The 21,235-nt window shown below is 37.8% G+C and overlaps 1 protein-coding gene and 1 pseudogene across 2 annotated transcripts; one reads left to right on the top strand and one right to left on the bottom strand.

The window, feature by feature from the left end:
• Positions 1-2,251: 2,251 nt before the first annotated feature.
• LOC116290851 (uncharacterized) lies at positions 2,252-17,529 on the top strand. The gene is made up of 22 exons (XM_031697961.2): positions 2,252-2,387; positions 2,519-2,546; positions 4,058-4,225; positions 5,636-5,803; positions 6,430-6,515; positions 6,679-6,720; positions 7,159-7,306; positions 7,417-7,575; positions 8,291-8,393; positions 8,646-8,817; positions 9,238-9,284; positions 9,457-9,565; positions 9,924-10,027; positions 10,188-10,290; positions 10,915-11,086; positions 11,780-11,855; positions 12,223-12,289; positions 12,372-12,457; positions 12,767-12,896; positions 13,587-13,628; positions 14,649-14,696; positions 15,347-17,529. Exons 1-22 carry the CDS (start codon positions 2,358-2,360, stop codon positions 15,377-15,379), a joined length of 2,121 nt encoding a protein of 706 aa, XP_031553821.2. The 5' UTR covers positions 2,252-2,357; the 3' UTR covers positions 15,380-17,529.
• Positions 17,530-19,851: 2,322 nt separating this feature from the next.
• On the bottom strand, positions 19,852-21,011 carry LOC148905280 (uncharacterized; annotated as a pseudogene). The gene is made up of 2 exons (XR_016121743.1): positions 20,737-21,011; positions 19,852-20,669 (listed from the first exon to the last, which is right to left on the bottom strand). The product of XR_016121743.1 is annotated as an uncharacterized LOC148905280 (transcript).
• Between the last annotated feature and the right edge of the window lie 224 nt (positions 21,012-21,235).

Below are 21,235 nucleotides of genomic sequence, written 5' to 3'. Positions count from 1 at the left end.
TTAACATTCATTACATTCATCTAACTTTTCTTGGAAGTCTTGTGTTTTCCACCCTTTCGCTACCCAATCATTTCAATTAGGAACTTTTTACTTTTATACGAAGTTTTGAGAAATCAAATATTGGAATAATATAGGAATATTGAAATATCTGAATATATCAGAATATATTAACTTATTATGAATATATTGTTAGTACGTTATATACTTTATTTTCATTTAGTGTGTTTTCCTTGACTTCAATTCTTCACTTTCTGTCCTTAAGAAATCTTCCATTAGTAACAACAATAAAACCAAATTTACAATGACACATTACTAGTGTGTATGCATGAGCACTTAGACGTTGTTGTCAGTTACTGCACGCATGCGCAGTAACTGAACCTACAGGGCTGTGTTTTGAAGGACACTAGAGAAAATGCATGCGTGTATTTCAGCACGTTTTCTAAGAATTTTGAAGAGTTCGAGTGAGAAAATAAATGTTTGTTTTCTCAAAGTATACAAAAACGTTTGCGAGTATACTTTTGTCAGATCAAGATACTGTCTTAATAAACACAATATGAAAGAATTAGCCTTAATTTTCAAGCACGGACACTACGTTTTGGCATTTTGTGAAGTCCAATTTATCAGACCTATTTGAAAGTCATATTTACTTATGTTTTGACTAATTTGCATACGGATTCAGAGCATTTGCAGACGTTTTTCACTCGTGTTGTTTTGAAAAGGGAGAGCCTACGTAGCAAGCAGTTGATGTAATATGTTCATAAAAATACGTTGAATTACTCCTAATACAATAGATAGAACGACAATAGAATACAATTTGATTTTCTGAATATATTACATCAACTGAGTACTATGTAGGTTATCCCGTTTTGAAGTAGTGAGTAACACAAGCCAGATGGAACGCATAAAAGTTTGTTCTGGACTAAATCAGTATCAAAGCCAATAACATTCTTACTTTAAGAAATCACATTTTTACTTGCAAATGTGTAATTACTGGGATACGGTAGTCCGTTCATAAAGTGCCTTTTTCCCCCCTGCACAACAAAAATGGCAAAGTTGCGAATTAGTACCCAGGGTTCTTCAGGACTTTACCCAAGAGTGACTTTGCAGGCTTCTGCTAACCGGCTACCGTGCGTAGTCAGATTATATATATACTCGACAAATGCAGTCCAATTTTGACCAAATAAACAAAAATAAATGGAAATGGATATCATGGCATCCTTTTCACGATTGTTCGGTCCAGTCCTCGCATGATTGTTCGGTCCAGGTCCTCCCACGATTGTTCGGTCCAGTCCTCGCACGATATGAAACTCAGGCAATGCGCAGCTGCCAAATAAATAGATTATACTCCAGGAAATGACACGTGATCTGAAAAATGAAAACATTTATCTCTACTGGTTGAGAGGTCTATTTTCACGGGCTGGCACTGCTGGCGACTCAGCGCTATCAATCTCTAAGAGTATATAATAAGTTTTTAATATGGTTGAAAGAGAGAGTGTTTTGGTCACCTGGCTCGCTTCAAGTTAAAAATAATCTACCGAGTTGTTCGACTTGAAATGAGAAAAAACGTTTGCGCATGCGTGCATTTAAGAACGCTTTCTAATATAAGAATTTAGAAGAGTTTGATTGAAAAAATAAATCTTTGCTTTCTCCAAGTATACAAAGGATTTCGCTAGTATACTTTTGTCAGACCAAGATACTGTAGTAACAAACACAAGATGAAAGAATTAGCCATAAGTTTCAAGCATGGACACTAAGTTTTGGCATTTTGTGAAGTCCATAGTTGTCAGGCATGTTTCAATTTTTTATATTTTTACAATAGCATGAAGACGTTTTGATTAATTTGCATACGGACTAAGAGCATGCGCAGATGTTTTTCACCCGTGCTGTTCGACTGGAAATGAGAATGTACTGACGTCAGGGGATAATGGCTAGAAACGAAGAACAAAAGCGGACTTCACAATATCATTCATTAACCCAGTTTTCATTTACACCTGTTCCAAATTTTCGCCTTTCTGAATACATTATCAGACATTTAAAGGTGATTTTCTCCCTTCAAACTCATATTTCAAGTCAAAAACTCAAAACTCTACCATCTCGAAAACTATCTAGGGCTTTTTTAAACGGTTCAAGATAAAATTTTAAGTCCTAGAAAAACTTTGTCATCATCAATAATGATATTTCCATGGAGTTTTGGTGCAAACAATAAATTATTAATACAGTAATCAATTTCCATAATTCTGTTTGAGCAGTTTTTCCATGTTTTTCAATATAGCTCTTCGTTATCTTTTAAAATCTTAGCCGGAAAATCTTCAGAATTTAACAAATAGAGCTGCTTTATTGCTCTAGAGGACAGAACGATGCTTTTTCTCGGAGTTCTCCTCGTTCAGGTTTGTGATTTTTAGACTAAAGCGTTTTTAATCGTAGCCAAGACTTATTCTGACTTTCAAGAATTATTTTCTCTTATTTAAACACCTGACATTATTAACAACGGATTTTCAATTTCTTCTCGATTTCCTAGGTCTTCTGTTCTCCTCTTCTTTCAAATGGTAAGACAATTACTTGACTTTTTAATCTTCCTGTGGCTTTAGAATTGCTAGCTTTTAGCTCAGTTTTTTTCCGTTTCCCGCGACAAGCGATTAATTACCAGCAGTTCTAAAAGTCATTCTATCGTTACCTAACTCGACTTTTTAGTACGAAAACTCTCAACACTTTTGGTGGTTTTTTTAAAATGCTAGCTCCTGAATTTCCACATCATAAATATCCCTGTAAAGTATCTTTCCTTTTTACCCTTCTTTACTGTTTTTTATTTGTAGCTGTATTATGATAGTCGCTTTTATTTACTTTCACACCGACAGTATGTGATCGAAGCGATCAAATTGTCAAATTTAGGGTCGGCAAATACATACATAGTAAGTTGATAAAAATATGGCCAATTTCCTCTGCATCCTCTGCGACATTCTATCAATACTTCCGTCTTCGTAAACATATATTTACTTTGTATAAATTTTTGGGCAAATTAAAATATTTTGTAATATAAAAGAGCCTATTTTGCGAAAGTTGAGTTATTCATTTTCGTACTTGAGTTGACAATAATTTTCACAGGTTTTTGTCAAGAAGTCACTTTGCAAAAAAATAAATAAAAAAAATAAATAAATAAAAAAGAATGAATACATGGCTTTCATAGTGCAACTTGGGCTCAGCATCAGGAAGTCGTTTATCTAGCTCTATCATACGAAAACAACACGAAATCAAGGAGAAAAAGACGAATAAACCGGCAAGCAAAAAAAGAAAAAAAAAAAAGATTCAACTTTTCTCTAAAACACACACAACAATACACACAACGAAAAATGACATAAGCTCATAGAATAAATAAATACATTGATTGACAAAGACACCATATATAAAGATCGATCGGGTACGAACTTCTATTTCGATAAACTTTACAGGCACACACACACACACACACACACAAAAATAAAAAAAAAAAGTAAAAATAAAAAAACAAAGTAAATTCAGGCTAAACTTTTCTGAATCATTTCAATACAGGCGATACAAAATTACGGTCACCAGTCTTGGTTATCCAAAATCATTTGAGATATTATCAGTTTTCACGTCCAGTCACTAACGATCGTCAGTTTTTAATGCGAGATGTAATGAGAGTAATTCTTCACGAGTTTTATTTATTTCTGGTGCAAGTTTTATCGTTTTCCAATTGCGCCATATTATTTCATTATTCTACCAAAGTCTTTATGAGATGTGAGTATATCAGAGTTTCAAACTCAGTATCTTTTCAATTGTATTTGTAGACAGTAGTAAAAATAAAAATGGGATAAAAAAAAGTTAAAACCAAACTGAAACAAGCTCTGCAAAGGCACCGCAGATCGGTTGTGAGAATCGTTTATTAATGATATCGTCTTCGTCATAATCATCATCGCCATCATCTCCGTAATCATCATCGTTGTCGTCCTCATTATCATCGTCAAAATCATAATTATCGCCGGAGAAAAATTGCAGGTTTTCTTGTATCTAAAAAGGTCCCCATTTCTGTTTTTCTAAGGTGCAAGTCTGAATGCCTCAGATCAGGCCTCTACATCAGGCACAGCTACCCCTACTCTCTCAGCAGACAGCACAGTAACCATAGATGTAGCATCCGGTGTTCCTTCATCAAGTGTGGTTGAGCCATCCAGCACGACATCTACACGATCAGCAGCAACCTCTGCCATCGGTATGTATAGAAATAAGAAATCAAAATTGTTGGTTTACTTTTACAGCAAATTTAGAAGGCAAAACTATTTCTTTTTCGCAATAAAAATTTACCAAAAGATATAAGTTTACCAAAAGATAGAAAAACGAATTCGGTTGACGCTAAATGGAAAAATGAAACTTTTCCCCTTGATCCAGTAAATGCAACTTCTGATCGTAAATGCTTTTAAATGTATGAAATTCCTTATAGCAATATCTTGTATTTTACCGATATAAGGTGCAGGATCTTATCTATAATTAACCCTCTCGGGTTGTTCTTTCTGAACCTTTCATCATCTATATATGATTTGTAATTTTACTCTCGCTTTCTGAAATTGCTCAGTAAACTAGAGACAGAAGAATCATAATAATTGGTGTATGTTTTTTGATAACTCATGATTAAGGATACCATCGTTGCCAGGGAAACCTTACGTAGTGTAGTATGATCAAACACAGCTTATTGAGTCACTAGAGAAATTGTTTGTACAGCATTTAACAGTCATAACTTATATCAATAATACAATTTCATAATCATTAACCTATTTTAGGAAAAGAAACTGAATATGATATTTTCTTTTTTTCCTTTTCCATTTTTGATTTTAAAAAAGAATTCAAAACGTTTCTATAAAAAGACGAAGAAAGCCCCCAAAAATAGTTAATATTCATAGGCGCCATCTTGGTTACATCGAGCAATATTTGTTATTGTTTTATTCTCCGGGGCCGGGTTGTTCAAAGCTGGATTAGCGCTAATCCAGGATTAACTCTATAGGTCTTTTTAAGAGTTAACCCAGGATTAGCACTAATCGGGCTTTGAACAACTGTGCCCAGGGAATAAATTCTAATAACTTAGATATCCGCTCCTGCCGTATCGAAAAAATTCTTATAGCAACCATTTGCCAAAACATTTATTCACCATTTGAATTAGATTTACTGTTAATATTTGCTAATCGGTCCCATTAAGGAGAAAAAATAGAATTCGGTCTTTATCTAAAGAAAATATATGAAAAGTAGTTTATTAATTCCATCATTAATTATGCCAAAAAAAAACTATCATTATCGTCAGCACTTTAGAATGTTTATATTCTAGTTATATATAAATATGATATTTATATATTATTATCATTATTATTATTGTTATTCACCTCATCATCATCGCCATCATCATCGTAGTCGTCATCGTCGTTGTTTAACCTGATCATCGTCATCATATCATCTACATCATAGCATCGTCTTTATATCGTCGTCGTCATCGTCGTCGTCATAATCATCATCTCCATCATCTCCGTAATCATCATCATTGTCGTCCTCATTATCATCGTCAAAATCATAATTATCGAGAACAAATTGCAGGTTTTCTTGTATCTAAAAAGGTCCCCTCTTCTGTTTTTCTAAGGTGCAAGTCTGAATGCCTCAGGGCAGGCCTCTACATCAGGCACAGCTACCCCTACTCTCTCAGCAGACAGCACAGTAACCATAGATGTAGCATTCGGTGTTCCTGCATCAAGTGTGGTTGAGCCATCCAGCACGACATCTACACGATCAGCAGCAACCTCTGCCATCGGTATGTATAGAAATAAGAAAGCAAAACAGGGACGAATATATCTAGGATTTTACAGCGCTTCCCATGCAATCACACTAGCCAAATCATACAATTTACTGTCGCGACACTTGGTTTTAGTGGACGTCAAAGGCGCTTTCACAACATTCCATAGGCACGTGCTCTTGAAATACCCCCTCCCCTCTAAGTCACCCGTGCGCCGGTGGTGACCATTTCTATACATAAACACGTTAATTAGCATACATGCAAGCTGAGGTAACATTCATTTCTAAGATGTGACTTTTAAAATTTGGGTTTAGAGATGTATATTTCAGAACAAAATAAAACAAAGAGGGAGAAGGGTGAAATTCTGACCTATGTGTATATATCGGCATGTTAAATTGCCATTTGGTCATTGATCTTGACCCTTTCGGCCTACGTATACTACCGGCTATTTTCATGCCCTAAAAACAATGGCCGTTTCTGAAAACCGACCCATTCTTAATGATAAGTTATTCCGATATTTTAATTTTGCAAAAATAGCAATCAGTTTCTTTTGGGTCTCTGCTAGTGGGCTACCTGTGTATTTCATGGCTATTGACTAGTGATTTGTTGTTTTTACAATAGTATTTCATTTTCAAACTTTTCAGCTGGAAATGCGCCAAAAGGAGAATGTGATGACCTTAACTGGAGGCCAACCATGCAATGTTCTACAGAGGATCAGTTATGCAGAGGGGTGAGCTCGAATTTCAGCAATAAGGCCTTGAGTTTACCAAACGTTACTTTGATTAAGATGTCTTTCTTGGAGCTTCTGTGACATGCGAACAATATCTTTTAGTATAGCTTAAATATAAATTTCAACACGTCTTCTTATATGTTACTGGTTTTATTTTTTCCAGGCTTATATCAAAAACGTTAGCAAGCTTTTCGAGTGCAAAGGGGTATGTTGGTTAAGACGCCACCCTCCCTCCCATCCAATCATTCACCCAGCCAACCAACCAACCAACTTACCAACCAACTAACCAACCTACCAACCAACCAACCAACCAACCAACCAACCAACCAACCAACCAACCAACCAACCAACCAACCAACCAACCAACCAACCAACCAACCAACCAACCAACCAACCAACCAACCAATAAATCAACCAAAATATCATCCATCTATCCGCCCACCAACCAACCAACAATTCCAACGATTGCACTCATCCATCAACTCACCCATCGCACCCACCCAATACAAAAGAGCAAACAAAGAAACGAACAAGTTACTCACTCCTTAATTAATGAGACAATATACGTTAATTTTACACCCAAATGAGTTTTTGCCTTTTATACTATTGCTGAAAGGTGTGAATGATTCCATTCGTTTTACAGAGCAAACCAGAAAACGTTTTGTCGATGGAATTGGCAGCCATGATAGAATTAGTTGGCAAACAAGGCACTGAAAATTTGATTGAGAAAGTCAAACGTGGAGAGGTAGCCGCTGTCAATGCCTCATCTTTTCTTGTTAAAGATATTTTTGGTAAGTATAGAGAATATTAGCAAAAGGTCTTCAGTATGATGCTAGCGATGATGATCGTTAGCAGCGAGTTCTTGTATACACTTTTACAACAACTTGTCATTTATTTCTAGCTTTGAGTAGCGGAGTAGTTGATGGTCGATTCGTAAACACGACAGACGACAAATACCTAAACTTTCCAAACTATTCGATGGTAGCAGATAGATTCACTGGACGATGGGAGACAGTAAGGGACCAGATAAGTTTTCCTGTCAAGGTCCTCAAAAAACGGGGTAAGTGTCATGTAGACACATATGCATGGGATATTGCTTTAAGGTATCAGGGGGACCTTCAAGACCGTGTATTCAATAAGCTACTCTTAAGTAACTGATAATATTGATCATAAAGTATGGTCAATATGATTGATTACAAAATCTGCGTTAGTCAGGGTTCAAGACAATAAGTACTTTCGTAGAAATTAGATGAATAATTAGTGCGTTATGAGGTTTTTAGTAAAGGTGTGAGTCGTGAAGGTTTCTTGCGTTGCATTCCAGAAATGGCAATTTTCCTTTTACTGCTACCTAGCTTTATATGACTATCTATAATTACGTAGATGACGACTAGTTTTGGAACTAGTTTGGACTGCGTCGGTGTTTTTTAGTTGAATCAAATGTGTCGTAGTAGATAATTTAACCACCGTAGGTGCGAAAGATAGTAGACTGACGTTTCGGACGTTATTCCTTCGTCGGAGTCAATGAGAGAAAGAGAATGATGCAGGGGTTTATATAGTGGTGTAGGGAGAAAACAAACCAATGCTATTTTCTTATTGGTGTGTTTTCTTCCTACACCACTATATAAACCCCTCCATCATTCTCTTTCTCTCATTGACTCCGACGAAGGACTAACGTCCGAAACGTCAGTCTACTATCTTTCTCACCTACGGTGATAAAAGTATCTACTACGACACATTTGATTCATCTATAATTACGCAATATGCATATATGATAGTCCTTGCAGGTGCTGCGAACATCCCTTATACTTGGTCGGTCTACCCAGACCTAATCGAAGATAGGCCACTGAAAATGACTGAGATCGAAACAGATTACAATCAGTAAGTATACAAAGATTGTTTCAAGAATTCTACTGAAGAAACAGTCCTTGCGCAAGCCTAGGTTTCTGCTTCCCTCTTCCGCTTTGTCTATAGAACCACCCGTCACCACCCGTGCTCACCAAATCAATGCAATGACGGAGGATAACTCAGCACTTACGTATCACTTCTAAGGCAGTGCAGCATCTAAAGCTCCGGTCATAGTCACTTTGGAAGTAGCAAACCTTGTACCTGATTCTGTATCTTTCTTTTCAGAATCATCGAAGATTCTGACGTCTCAGACCTTTACTTAGATAACGACGGCGTGCTTAAGTCAAGGAAAAAGTTCGAGGGGATCTTTATCAATAGCAATGTTTTCAGTCTCAATATGATGGAAAACATTAGTGATCTGGAGGAGCCAGTGCTTATCACCCTCAGACATAAAAAGGTGGGTACCATGGCAACGATAACTGCTTCCATAGCCCTTTTCTTAGTTGACAAGCATGATGCATTCTGGTCTAGCTTCAGTACAAGCAACACCAGGAAAGATAAACAAAATGCTAGACCACAATGCACTATTTTTTTGCTATCTCAGAAAAGGTTTATACATAAAAACTTAGAAGCTTTTTATACAGAGTATTTCAAAAGGCTACGCAAGTTTACTTGTGGTTCAGGAGGTCAGACTGAGAGGAGATTGGAATAAAAATCAGCAAGTTATGTCTCTTATAATGAAATATTTTTTGAAAAAAATAGCCAAAAACTTGTCCCCGGTGCAAGTTCTTGTAATCTGGGATGTTTTCCTGTTTTGCGGTTTGTAGTTTAGGACTGATGACCGACACCGATTATGTATGTCTTTTTTCCTTTGAAGGATTCTCTTAAGGAGCCTTCCTGCGTCTATTGGGACACCATTAAAAGGTTAGTTACATCAAACTATTGAATCTACAGCTGTTTTGTCTTCAAATATGACAAGGCTTCAACCACCGGAATTATCGTTTTACGAAGTGCTTGTATTTTGGGGAGATGGGAAGTGATCGAGAGGCTTGGATATTGGGCTCATGGGAATTATTTTTCTGGTTGTTTTATCTAGCATTTGGTCGAGAAAAGGTTGCAAGATTCAAGAAACAAACTCAACTCACACAGTGTGCGCCTGTAATCATTTGACGATGTTTGGCTTAGCAATGAAAGAAGAGATCGTGGTAAGTATACAATATTGTAGTTTAGAGGTGTAAGCTGATGCTACTTAGCAACGATTTTTGTCCCCATGTGATAAAATTGGATGTGCAATACCTTTTCGAGTTTGAACAGAAAACTGGTAACGAGAAGAACGCGCGCTGAAGTATTGGGCTGTTTTAGGGGAAGCCATCTTTTTCCCAAAATGGCGAAAAGCCTAGCAAACTGTATTTAAAAAAATAGACCCCCTTGCAATAAATCGCTTCCTGGTAGTCAAAATATCAATCCTCAAGAGAGGGTATTCTTTTGTTCCAACTCTAAGATTGAGAATTAGTGCATAACTCACAATTATGTTTAATATTTCTCTAAACCTTTTGTTTACAGGAAGATTTGTCAGACCGTGAGGCGGTGGTGACTACAGCTACCGTGTTTGGCATAATCTCCACCCTTCTGCTCATTGGCAGTGCGATATGTGTCTTTGTCGTCGGGTAAGGGATCCTCTTGACTCTTGCGAATGTTCTGAATTGTATGTGTCTTACAGTTACACGAGTAAATGTTCTACAGAGACGTGAGACGTTTCATAGCTATAAAAGTGCAGAAAAAAACTTTCATCTTATTAAACGTATAATTGATTATTTCTCCCTAAAGGTATCATTTTGTAGACAACATGCGCATTGCCCTCAACATTGAACTGGCTTTCGTGCTCGGCCATCTTTTCTTCTTCATTGGACTTTCCAACAGCTCGTCAAAGGTAAGACTACAAAAGCCCTACAAAATGGACTATTGAAGCTACGTCAAGTAATTAAAAAAGTGGAACTTGCTCCATTATCACAGAATTGAGGTTTTCATGGTCACTTGCTTGTGGCCATTTCAAATGGCAGAACAATAGATTCCTTTTAGTCTGGTGAATTGTATTCTTATACATGTATGTAGAAGGAGTTTATACGTTCATTCCTGTCATTCAACATGGTTGCCTCCATGTACTATTAAGCAATACCTCTATTATTTTTCTACTCCAATGAAGGGCTAACGAAGAACTGACATTGGCCATAGTGTTATATGGCATCATCTTAAGCCCAATAATAGCTAAAGTTATATATATCATATATACAAACTATTAGACCATTTTAAGTCCAATAATCCAGTATTCCGATTACTACTTACTTTATTGGCGGTGACCCAATAATAAAGCCAAAAACAACCGGTGTTTGTCTTGTGTTATAAAGAGAATTTACGTTTGTAAATGTTTTAATTTTTAGTTCATGTTGATGACTGAAAAGGTCGAAATATCGATCGCCCTGTAATTGGATTTTAATAAAACCTTTTATTAATATGAGATAAGACTAATAAGATTAATGATTTCTTGTATGTCTAGTATGTTGCTACACCAGCCACTTGCGATGTCATTTCTCCATTCGTTCACATGTTCGAACTTGCCGGCTTGGCATTCTTGCTGATGGAAGGGATTTTCTACGTGGAAAGATTCAGTAGTGTCTTCAATAAAAAGAACACGCGTACATTCTACATCTATTTGGCTCTCGGATGGGGTAAGATATGTCAAACGTGATTCTCATGCTATGACAGTTCTGAAGCAATGCTAAACCTTTTCCTAACAGTGATTTTAAAAAAGCACTTTTGCCTCTCACCAATGCATGGGAGGCACGAGTGCCTTAGCGGTGAGAGCTCTCATCATTGCGACACGGGTTCAAATCCCGCCGGGCTTGGTGTCTATGTGAGTAGAGTTGCTTGTTGGCTTTCTCCTGTGCTTCGAGGGTTCTTCGCAGGGTTCTGCAGTTCACTGCTCTATGGAAGGACTACTTTACTTTGAGCATAATATTTTCCCAATTCAGACCACTTGTCATTTGCATCAGTCATTTCTTCGTCGGTTTTGTACGTCGGAGAATATACAACTCAAACATTTAATCTTATTCTCGAGAGAATGCCGGACAAGTGGTCTGAAATGGAAAAACATTACGCCCAAGGTAAAGAGGTGTATTGCCGGACGGCAAAGGCAAAATAAAGCAGGGAGGTGAATGAAGCCACAGATGTAGCGTCTGGTGTTATACTGATGGAGTTAATGCATGAGACCCAACCGTAAGAATTAAGGCGACTTTTTTCAGCTTTAGAATTTGGTGTTTTTTCCCTTGCTAGTGGCCCCCTCAGTAAAAGCAGCTAAACCCAGATGGTCGGAGGTCTTTTCCATGGAGATATTCTATACAAACGTTTTGATCTGTTTGCAGGATTACCAGTTGCATTGGCTGTCGCGTGTGCTGGATACCCATACTCACATTATGGAGCACCAATTGGAAACGAGTTGTGAGTATCACCTCAACCAAATCTCTACTCATGCTATGGCACTATTCCCGGAATCGTGGATCCTGGAATGTGAAAAGTGGGATTCTGGATACAAAGATAGTGCATGGGTCACTTGCCATACATTCGATCATTGGTCAAACAAAACTTTTTCTACCTTACAGTATCAATTGAAGATTGATTGCAGGGAGAGGGGATGTGCAAATGGGAACCTTATCCTCCCTACTTTAGCATACATCCACAAGATCTTAAAACCTTATTCCCCTATACCACAGCTTCAGGGGTACTTCACTACCAAGTACTTGACCACAAAATACCATGCATACAACAATCCTTCTTAATGTAACTGGGTATCTTTTAAATTTCACAGTTGTTGGATGTCAGTGAATGGAGTGGACGTTTGGTTCTTTGGAGCTCCTGTGCTCATTCTTGTCTTGGTAAGAATTACACTAGTTATAATGCTTGATTTTTAAAATATTTTTTTCGGCTTCTAATTCACACGAACTTTCTTTCAAACAGCTCAACTTGTTGGTCCGAGGCGTGGTTCTGCAGAAGGTTTTGGGATGGAAAGGCAACTCTGATGATATTAACATTCAAAGAACAAGGTTAGTCATTGGTCAAAATGGAATAAGATACACGGTTTTCATTGATAGAGCCCCAATTTGTGACTGGTTCATAGACTAATAAAGGTACATGGGATCGAACGAACCGTGCTCTAACGATATGATTGTACGTCGACTATATTCTGGTTGTGCCAACATTCGGGTACTAGTAATAGACATCATTTCCAATCTCCCTCGAAATTTTTGATATTTAATGGAAATGAGATTCAATTAGTTCAGTAACTGATAAAGGCCAAGCAATATGTGATCAAAATTCAAACTTGTGTTTGCTGTCGTTTCGTACTTCGTTAGGATCAGGCTGATTTCCTCGATCGTTCTTCTGCCCGTCATCATCTTGACCTGGTTGTTTGGTATCCTGGCAACCAATCACTCCAATGAAAAAGCGTACCATTACTTTTTCATCATCTTCCATTTTCTCCAGGTAAGACTTATGTTGAAAGCCCTCCTATTTTCGTACGATTTCTCAGTATTAACCGGTGGACTTCATGTGCTCCCTTGCATATTATATCCATGTTTATTTTATACAATTAACGTACGTACTTGTGCCACCGTTAACACTCAATTTAAAGATTCGATGACTACAGAGTAGGTACGGACTACAAAAAATTTTCCCTTATAAACTGGGTTGAATACTTCTGCGCATGCTCCTATCAATTCATTTTCCTACCCCAACTGCTACGGTAAGTAGTCGAAACGTTTTACATAGTGTTGACAACTAATATCTTTTTGGTCTACTTTTAAAACCGATATAAGGCTGCGTTCGCATTAAATGGCAGATGTGGGGGGGAGGGTGGGGGCAGGTGAGAATTTGGATGTCCAGAATAATTCTTAACTCCCCCCTTAAAGTCATGCAAAAAAATACGATCTCCCCTAAGCAAGATCCCCCCCATTTTTGTGATAAAAATTTGCCTTCTCCCTTTTTTCCTACCAAAATTTTTCCGATTCCCCCTAAATTTCACCTGCCCCCCCCCCCCCCCCTGCCATACATTATGAACGCAGCCTAAACAACATGTAGTCCGTAGTTTGTAGTCATCGAATCTTATATTGGGTAATGTAAACGCCCACGGTATGCTGTAATGGCCAATAACATATAGAATCACTTTCTTTGTAGGGCCTTCTCGTGTTCATCTTCTACTGCGCAAGAAACACGGAGGTAAGTGTCAATATTTTTTTCTACAGTAAAAAAAATGCTTCATTATTAAATCATGTATGGCAGCCATGTTTGCTTGTGAAAACCGGGGAAAACACTATTAGTGTCGAATGCTTTGTTGCTCAGGGGTCAGACACACTTTAATTTATGTAGAATATTCATGCGTTTCAGTGAAGTTCCGTAGAATTTTAAAAATAGTTTGTATTTTGAAGTTGTACTGATTATTTTCTTTGTCGTTGGTAGTGTGCTTACTGTGCGGACACACCGGGACCACTTGAATAAAACTGACCAATCAGATAACAGTAAACTAGACAGAGATTGAAATGATAACAGCGTTAGCCAATCAGATTATCATGATCACGTTCTCACTCTCTTATAATATCGATGCGCTATCTGATTGGCTGGTTAAAAAATACTGAACTAAATGTTGCAATATGATTGGTTAATGATTTATAATGATTTATGAATTTATATAGCGCCTTTTCTATATGAATATAATCAAAGGCGCAAAACATTGAGAAGTGAATGACAGATTGCTTTTTGTGCAATTTACAAGCATGAGAGATGGTTAGTATGAAGTGGAGGCACTGAGGGTGGTCACTGCCAGGGTTTCTTTACGTCCTCAGTGGTTCTTTTACGTCCCTCCTATGTTGGTTAGTAATGATGAGTGTGGAGAGACGGGACCGCCATTTAAAGTGGTCATCCGAAAGCCACTTGAAAGTCTTGAATGTAATTACAAAGATAGCACTTTCTCCTCAGTTATTTTAAGGTCCTGAGTGTTGGTCCGGCCGGGACTCGAACCACGACCTCTCGCACGAAAGTCCCATACTCAACCAACTGAGCCAACCGGTTGGCGGTTGGTTGGTGATGCTGGTTTATCAAAGTGGTCCCGGTTGGAGTATCCGCACAATAAAATATTAAACATAGAGGTGGAGATTGTCGAGTGCATTAGTCTCAGCTCTGGCTAGGGGCACTCAGCAACGACTACCAGATCACAACATTAATGACACATTCTCTGTTTAGATGTGGGAATACTATAAAGACAAGAAAGAAAGAGAACTGGCAGAGAAGGTAAAGCACAATCTTTTCCCTGGTTCAAATTAGAAAACCTTATGCCTATAAAACTAAAGAATCCATTAATGCTCTTTATTAGTTGTTGTGTTGAGAAAGATAAATCAACAAAGAATCATCAAAGACCGTTAGATGGGTGTTATCAGGTTCTGGTTATTTTTTTGTAGAATTCCGAATTTATTACAAAGCTTTTCTCTTTTCTAATACACTCAGCAAAATTACTTGATTCCGACTGGACAAAATGAGTACAATTAGATCCCAAATTGTACTCTTCAAAGTCCCAATTAAGTTGAGTGTATCGAACGAAAATCGCAGGATCTTCTCATACAATTCGGAATTTGTTTTTTATACTCGTGATGTTTTGAAAGTTCTCAAACCATCAAACGTACCTATAAATAGACCTAATCTCCTGTTTTCCCATTTCAGACCACGTGTCATTCCCTAAAGTATCTTTGTTTAACTGTTACACACGAGAAGACGCATGAATAAGGATACAACTCAAACAAATAATCTTTTTCTCGAGAGAACGACACGTGGTCTGAAATGGGCAAAACGTTACACCCAAGCGGATAAGTTTCCGAATTGTACTCGAGATTGTACTAATAATACAGAAATAGCACATTACTCTTTTTCTTCTTCTTTTTCTCCAGAATGCAGTTTACCATTTCCAGTACGTTCCTTAGAGGGATCAGCATCATATCCGTCACACTGCACGACTTTCTTATATCCAACACGTCAATAACCACGATAGCACCGCAAATATTTACGAAGTGTTAAGAAAGACTTATTGTGAAACGTCACATATAAAGTAGGAGTGAAGAATGTAAGATGAAGACTTACCAACACTATTTAAGACACTTGTTTAAGCTTTTCATTGGTCCTACCACACGATACATCAGCTGTAGACCATTAGCATACAACATTTAATGATATGTTTCTTATGAGGCTAACTTTAGAAATAGAATACTCCATTCTCGAGTTCTCTTTGCTCAGTCTTAGTCTCGTTAGACGTTGTGGCATTTTAATCAGCTCGTATTGTTACGTAGTACGTATATTCCTAACTATACGATGGACTCTATGAAAGAAAAGAACACATTTTTAGAAAATCAAGACCAAGACTGAGAAAAGGCGAACTGGAAATGGGAGTATTGATGAGAAAAACTAGTGACAATGTTGTCATCATTACAGCATTAAGAAAAGTAAAAAAGTAAACATGAATATAAATAATTAAACAACTCATTAATAATTCATGAATGAAACACAATAGAAATCATGACCATGAAGGAGGTTTTATATCTGATATAGATTCGTCTTCATTTGCATAAACTTTAACTTGGATTTTCTCTATCAAACTTGGTTCATTTCGTAAAGAATTCGGTACAGTATGAGAACATACATCAGGAGTTTTTTAAGACGTTTAATAAACTCGCAGATCGTGTTTTATCGGGTCTAAAACCACTCGGCTACGCCTCGTGTTTTATACCCGATAAAACACTCCTGCTCGTTTATTAAACACTACATAAACTACTTGTAAATTATATTAATGAATAATATAATGATAATTATGTTAATTCACAACTATATCAGCTTCCGATTTATATTCATGTTCATTCCTTTTACTTTACTGGAAAATGAAGACAAGTTTTCTTTCATTCCCAAGAGAATAAAATAACAAAAGATACGAGAGCCATGTTGGATGATATAACAAAAGAGACTAGTGACGAAACTTTTGTTAAATTCATTCAACATGGCGGCTGTGAAAACCATCAATTTGGCTGTTGTAGAGTAGCATGTTGCTGTCAGCCATTGTTATACGACTTTTTTCGTGTTCTGCGCTGATTAGAATATTGGGCCCAGTTGTTCAAAGCCCGATTAGTGCTAATCCTGGGTTAACTCTTAATAAGGCCTATAGAGTTAATCCTGGATTAGCGCTTATCCAGCTTTGAACAACCCGTTGCTGGAAATATTGGTAATTTCGAAATTTCTATAAGTCCCTTAGGTAAGGTTGCACAGTTGAACTTGTACAAGTTTAAGGGTCGTTTTTAGACTGATCCCATGTATCGATAATATCTAATTTACATTGGTCCTGCTGGAAGCCTTTATGAGAGAAGATCTTGCGGAGCCCTCGAAAGAACCACAACAACCCAAGGAAGGGTAGGGTAGGGAGAGCATCCGTAGGGCCAGATAATACAGTGAGACCAAAAAAATAATTAACGGCGCTACTGAGTATTTGTTTTCGCACTTTTAAAACATTTTTCCCCGCAGAAAATGAAACTTAAACTAATATCGATTTTTGACATTTTAAAATTGCTATCATTTGCAAGGCCAACAAGCGCCCAGTCAAGCTCAAATCAATGGGGGAAGGGGGAAGGTTTATTCTTTTGGTAACCCATTTAAGAAAGCCTGACCCACCTGTTTTCGAATTACAAAATGTTTTTTTATACTGTTTGCGGTGAAAGTGCTGTGATCTTTAATTTTTTTGTGTGCCACCTCCCCTTTTGGCTTGATTAAAACTGATAACATTCCTTAGCCATTCGAAGGTTGAGGGAAAGACTGGGTCGATTTGGCATTGCAGTCATATTTGGGCTGTTTTAGTGTTTTCTTCTTTTAAAAAAGCCCCAAAATGCACTACAGTTCCAACTCGACCCAGTCCTTCCTCAATCTTGGAACGGCTAATAGCCATATTTGCCTTTCCTTTAAATACACATTGCACCATAGGATTTGTGTATAGGATTCAGTTGCAAATTATTGCTCAACTTGAAAAGTTTCTCATGGTGCAACTACGAAAGTAAGTTTAATATTAAACGTTGTAGAATAAAATTCAGCACAGAAATGACCGTAGTATTGTATTTATGACAAAACGTAATGATTGTTTGCCAGCATTCTTAAGAGGGTCACGAGACAAAGACAAGGAAGCCATTTTGGTGGGTTTAACAGAAAAAGCTACAGAAAAAAAAATTCAATTTATTTTAAATCACCCATTACTTTTATTTTATACCAAGGATAATGATGACATTTTACATTTTGATTTTAAATGATTTTTTAGTAGATCCTCAGCACGTCGTTGCTAACGTATCTCATCCCTGCTAGTTATCTGATAAAAATGTTAGCCAATCAGAATCGAGAAAATCTACAAAACTTAAGCGGTCACTTTTCTTCTTGAAATTGTGGATTGTGAGTCCGCCAAATGAAAAAAATAACGTTACTAAGAAGCGCTTGATAAATAATGGCACAAAAATTAATGAATTTTTTATATTTTTATTGTTGTAATGCGGGTATGTTTTTTTTCTCGTTGGACAATTTTCTCAAGTTAGTCGTTTTTCTTTTGAAAGGAAGACTAGTCATTACGACGTTTTCAAAGGATTGTGATATCATTGCATTATGACGTGCGTGAGAAACTGGAACCAAGAAATTATTACTTGCGCGCGCATATAACATGACGTCATAATCGTTGACCTGTAGTGTCCAACTCAGTTTTACACACGAAAACAACATACTCAGGTCGTCACGGAATCTGTTATTAGTCTTCGCGTCTGTTGCGACGTATAATATTTGGCCGCCGGCTTCCTGGGGAAGTGCTGTTTCGTAGGGCCCGGGGGCGAGTGGAAGTGAGGAGTTGAGAGAGAGGAGTTGACTGTTATAACAGAAGGATATCGAGACTGTCCTAGAATCCCCTCGGGACAGCCATAAAATGTGTAAGTTAATTTTTTGAGTTTGTTAGAAGTTTATTGACATTTTGATGATTATAAGTTTTTGATTCTACAGCGAATCGTGTATCTTTGTGAACCTATATTCGTATGAACGTGTAAACAATTACGAAGGAAATATGTGATTATTGGACGAACCACGTTGAATAAAACCTTTGAAAATACACGCATATCGACCTAGTCCCGAGGCAGAGCCCTGAAAAGGCCTACAGCGTCTATTCGGGGATTCTCTTCATCATGCATGATAACACAAGGTGCACGTTGCAAATAGGTCTGTCTACACATGCACTACAAATCGCTATTTTTATTAAAACATATATGGACTAAAAATCTATAAATGGCTTCCGTTTCCAATCAAGACCACCATCAATGTGTTGTTATATGTTGCATGGCTTACGAGTTGCATTGCGCGTATATCAATCTGATGGGGATTAAAAGTAAAACTTTAATTAAATTTTCAATAAAACAAAAATTCGTTTTATCTGTTGAAAAGATTTCGATTCCTTGCGAGGACACGGCAACATTAACAGCAGTGTTTTTTTCTTTTCGCCGAGTAGGCATTTTTTATTGACATTTCATGTTGCTATACTATACTTACATTGGACGTAAGCCGCCTAGTCTATACTGGTATCTCAACCATAGGAAGAGACTCTTCATTCCACTTGACCCATTAAAACGAATTGAACAATTAGTAATATCAAGTAATGAACAGCACCAATGTAAAACAAAAGTGACCAATCAGTTGTTTTTCTATTCAATTTTTCATCTCAAGGTCAGTTGATGTGCTGTGTGGTCACCCTATAGCTGTTCTCCTAACCAACACTGTGTGGTAGACTGTTGTGTTGCAGTGCATTTGAATGCTGGGTTAGTGTTACCATAGTAACAGGTTCCCATATTCCAAGGTCAGTAGTTGTGCTGTGTGATCACACTATAGCTGTTCTCCTAACCACCACTGTGTGGTAGACTGTTGTGTTGCAGTGCATTTGAATGCTGGGTTAGTGTTACCATAGTAATAGGTTCCCATATTCCAAGGTCAGTAGTTGTGCTGTGCGCTCACACTATAGCTGTTCTCTTAACCACCACTGTGTGGTAGACTGTTGTGCTGCAGTGTATTTGGATACTGGGTTAGTGTTACCATAGTAACAGGTTCCCATATCCCAAGGTCAGTAGATGTGCTGTGTGGTCACACTATAGCTGTTCTCCTAACCACCACTGTGTGGTAGACTGTTGTGTTGCAGTGTATTTGGATACTGGGTTAGTGTTACCATAGTAACAGGTTCCCATATCCCAAGGTCAGTAGACGTGCTGTGTGGTCACACTATAGCTGTTCTCCTAACCACCACTGTGTGGTAGACTGTTGTGTTGCAGTGTATTTGGATACTGGGTTAGTGTTACCATAGTAACAGGTTCCCATATCCCAAGGTCAGTAGTTGTGCTATGTGGTCACACTATTGCTGTTCTCCTAACGACCACTGTGTGGTAGACTGTTGTGTTGCAGTGCATTTGAATGCTGAATTTACAGTACCATATTGTCCGAAGTTATCCTCGTTAGAAATGTATGATGCTGCAGGTGCATTAAATCCACACCAACCCCGAGTGTAATCCACGTGTAAATGATCTACATTTTTCACTTGCCATATTGGTACTTGTTGCCTTTGGAACTCATATCCTTTGAAGTTCACGTACGAGAATTTGACACAGTATCGCCTTCGATCCCCACTATTGATGGCATCAAAGTCTTTCTTGTATCCAAGCACAAAGTCAGGAGTAAGAGAATCTCTGTTTGGGTACTCACACGTAGCTCTGAACATGGTGGCCTTGGTTTGGATGTACTGCATGTTGCTTAGCGACAGGCGATAGTCGTTCCAGTTATGGGATTCCTGGTTCCTCGGATGATTTTGATGGAAGGCTTTCGCTTTGAAAATGTAGTTCTTTTGTAGAGAGAAAGACTCGATGAGAGTCCAGGCCTGGTTTGGGATTTCAAAAGCACAATAGACGGGTACAGTAGTCTTGGTATCACTACGGGTGATAATGTAGGTACCATTTGTTGGCATGGTACCTGGTGCAGTTCCGTTGAAGACATCAATGCAGGAACTGAACTCTCTCTCTCTTCACAGAATTTTCCTTCGTAAGTGGCTGGGCACTTGCAGCTGAACTTGACTTTTGGTTTCTCACAGTGTTCTACACAGGTTCCTCCGTTCATACAAGGCTGACTTCTACAGCATCCATTATAGCACACACCCGCAGGATGAACCATGTGGGATTTCTTAAGTAAAAAAATTGACTTTAGTCACGTAACAATCATGTATAACATCAAAAGCATCAAAACTTACCCCTTTATAGAATGTCTGCTGTAGATCATAGTACACATATCCTGTCTCATCTACAAAGTCTTTTGCCTTGGAAGTCTTGTCCTCATCCAGCAACTCACACCTGACATCTTTCATCTGGAACGCCTTACACCGACAGTCATTGATACAGGACGAGAAGCACGTGCGTGGAACATCAGTGGTAATGTTCTTGTAGGAGTATCCTCTGAGATGTTTTCCCTTGATGACTTGGTTGTTCTTTGGGAAAGATCCCGAATAGCAGGTGCCTTGACATTGGAACTCACTGATCACGTGAGTGACGCATGATAACAGCGTAATGAGCACGTGGGACAGCATGGGGTTTGGTTTCCTTAAATTAAAATCATCAAGATAATATAAGAAATATAATATAATAAAAGAATAAGAAATTAAAATTAGTCAGTATCAATAACTTGCTGGTTAAATAAAAATCGCGCGCGCTGATTGGTCGAGAAGTTAGGATTTTTATAGCAGTTTGTTTATG

The sequence above is a fragment of the Actinia tenebrosa genome, unplaced genomic scaffold (genome assembly GCF_029948245.1).
Source record: "Actinia tenebrosa isolate PJP-AT-01 unplaced genomic scaffold, QUT_ActTen_1.0 PGA_scaffold7__59_contigs__length_16204524, whole genome shotgun sequence".
In the NCBI taxonomy this organism is placed as follows: Eukaryota; Metazoa; Cnidaria; class Anthozoa; order Actiniaria; family Actiniidae; genus Actinia; species Actinia tenebrosa.
Note: the sequence above shows the minus strand (reverse complement) of the source record. Positions and strands in the feature narration are given on the sequence as shown.

Excerpts from the sequence above, each read along its gene's own strand:
- LOC116290851 (XM_031697961.2), top strand. The coding sequence starts at position 2,358 with ATGCTTTTTCTCGGAGTTCTCCTCGTTCAG. Across the intron at positions 6,516-6,678 it reads AGGATCAGTTATGCAGAGGG|GCTTATATCAAAAACGTTAG; the intron begins GTGAGCTCGAAT and ends TATTTTTTCCAG. Across the intron at positions 7,307-7,416 it reads TCTTGTTAAAGATATTTTTG|CTTTGAGTAGCGGAGTAGTT; the intron begins GTAAGTATAGAG and ends ATTTATTTCTAG.